Raw genomic sequence first — 328 nt, forward strand, 5'->3', positions numbered from 1 at the left:
TCCGTAGCCGCCGCGGCCTCCTCGGCCCCGGCCGCGCGTCGGGGGCGGCATGTGGGGCGGCCCGTAATAGTAGTAATCATCGTACCTGCCAGCAAGGAAAGGAGGGCGTTAATCCAACCTCAGCCCTTCAGCAACTGCTGACAGGGCTCCACCTCAACGGGCAGGACACCCCGGGACAGCCCCCACACCCCAGAGACCTCCCTCCCTCCCGAGAGGGACCTGTGTCAGGGGCTGCAGGGACAGCACAAGGGGCAAGGGGCACAAATTGGAGGAGGGAAATTGAGGTTAGATGTTAGGCAGAAGTTTTGCCTGTTCTGGTGGTGAGACC

At 63.1% G+C, this 328-nt stretch overlaps 1 protein-coding gene across 1 annotated transcript in view; it reads right to left on the reverse strand.

Annotated features, from left to right (window-relative positions):
- Positions 1-3: 3 nt before the first annotated feature.
- The window catches only part of LOC103800072 (heterogeneous nuclear ribonucleoprotein Q), a gene marked incomplete at both ends in the record, with an annotated part of 11,690 nt that continues 11,365 nt past the window's right edge, over positions 4-328 (reverse strand). The window contains one exon of the mRNA XM_009072435.1: positions 4-85. Within this exon, the coding sequence (XP_009070683.1) occupies positions 4-85 (82 nt within the window). The remainder of the gene's footprint in view (positions 86-328) is intronic.

The sequence above is a fragment of the Acanthisitta chloris genome, unplaced genomic scaffold (genome assembly GCF_000695815.1).
Source record: "Acanthisitta chloris isolate BGI_N310 unplaced genomic scaffold, ASM69581v1 scaffold38923, whole genome shotgun sequence".
NCBI lineage: Eukaryota > Metazoa > Chordata > Aves > Passeriformes > Acanthisittidae > Acanthisitta > Acanthisitta chloris.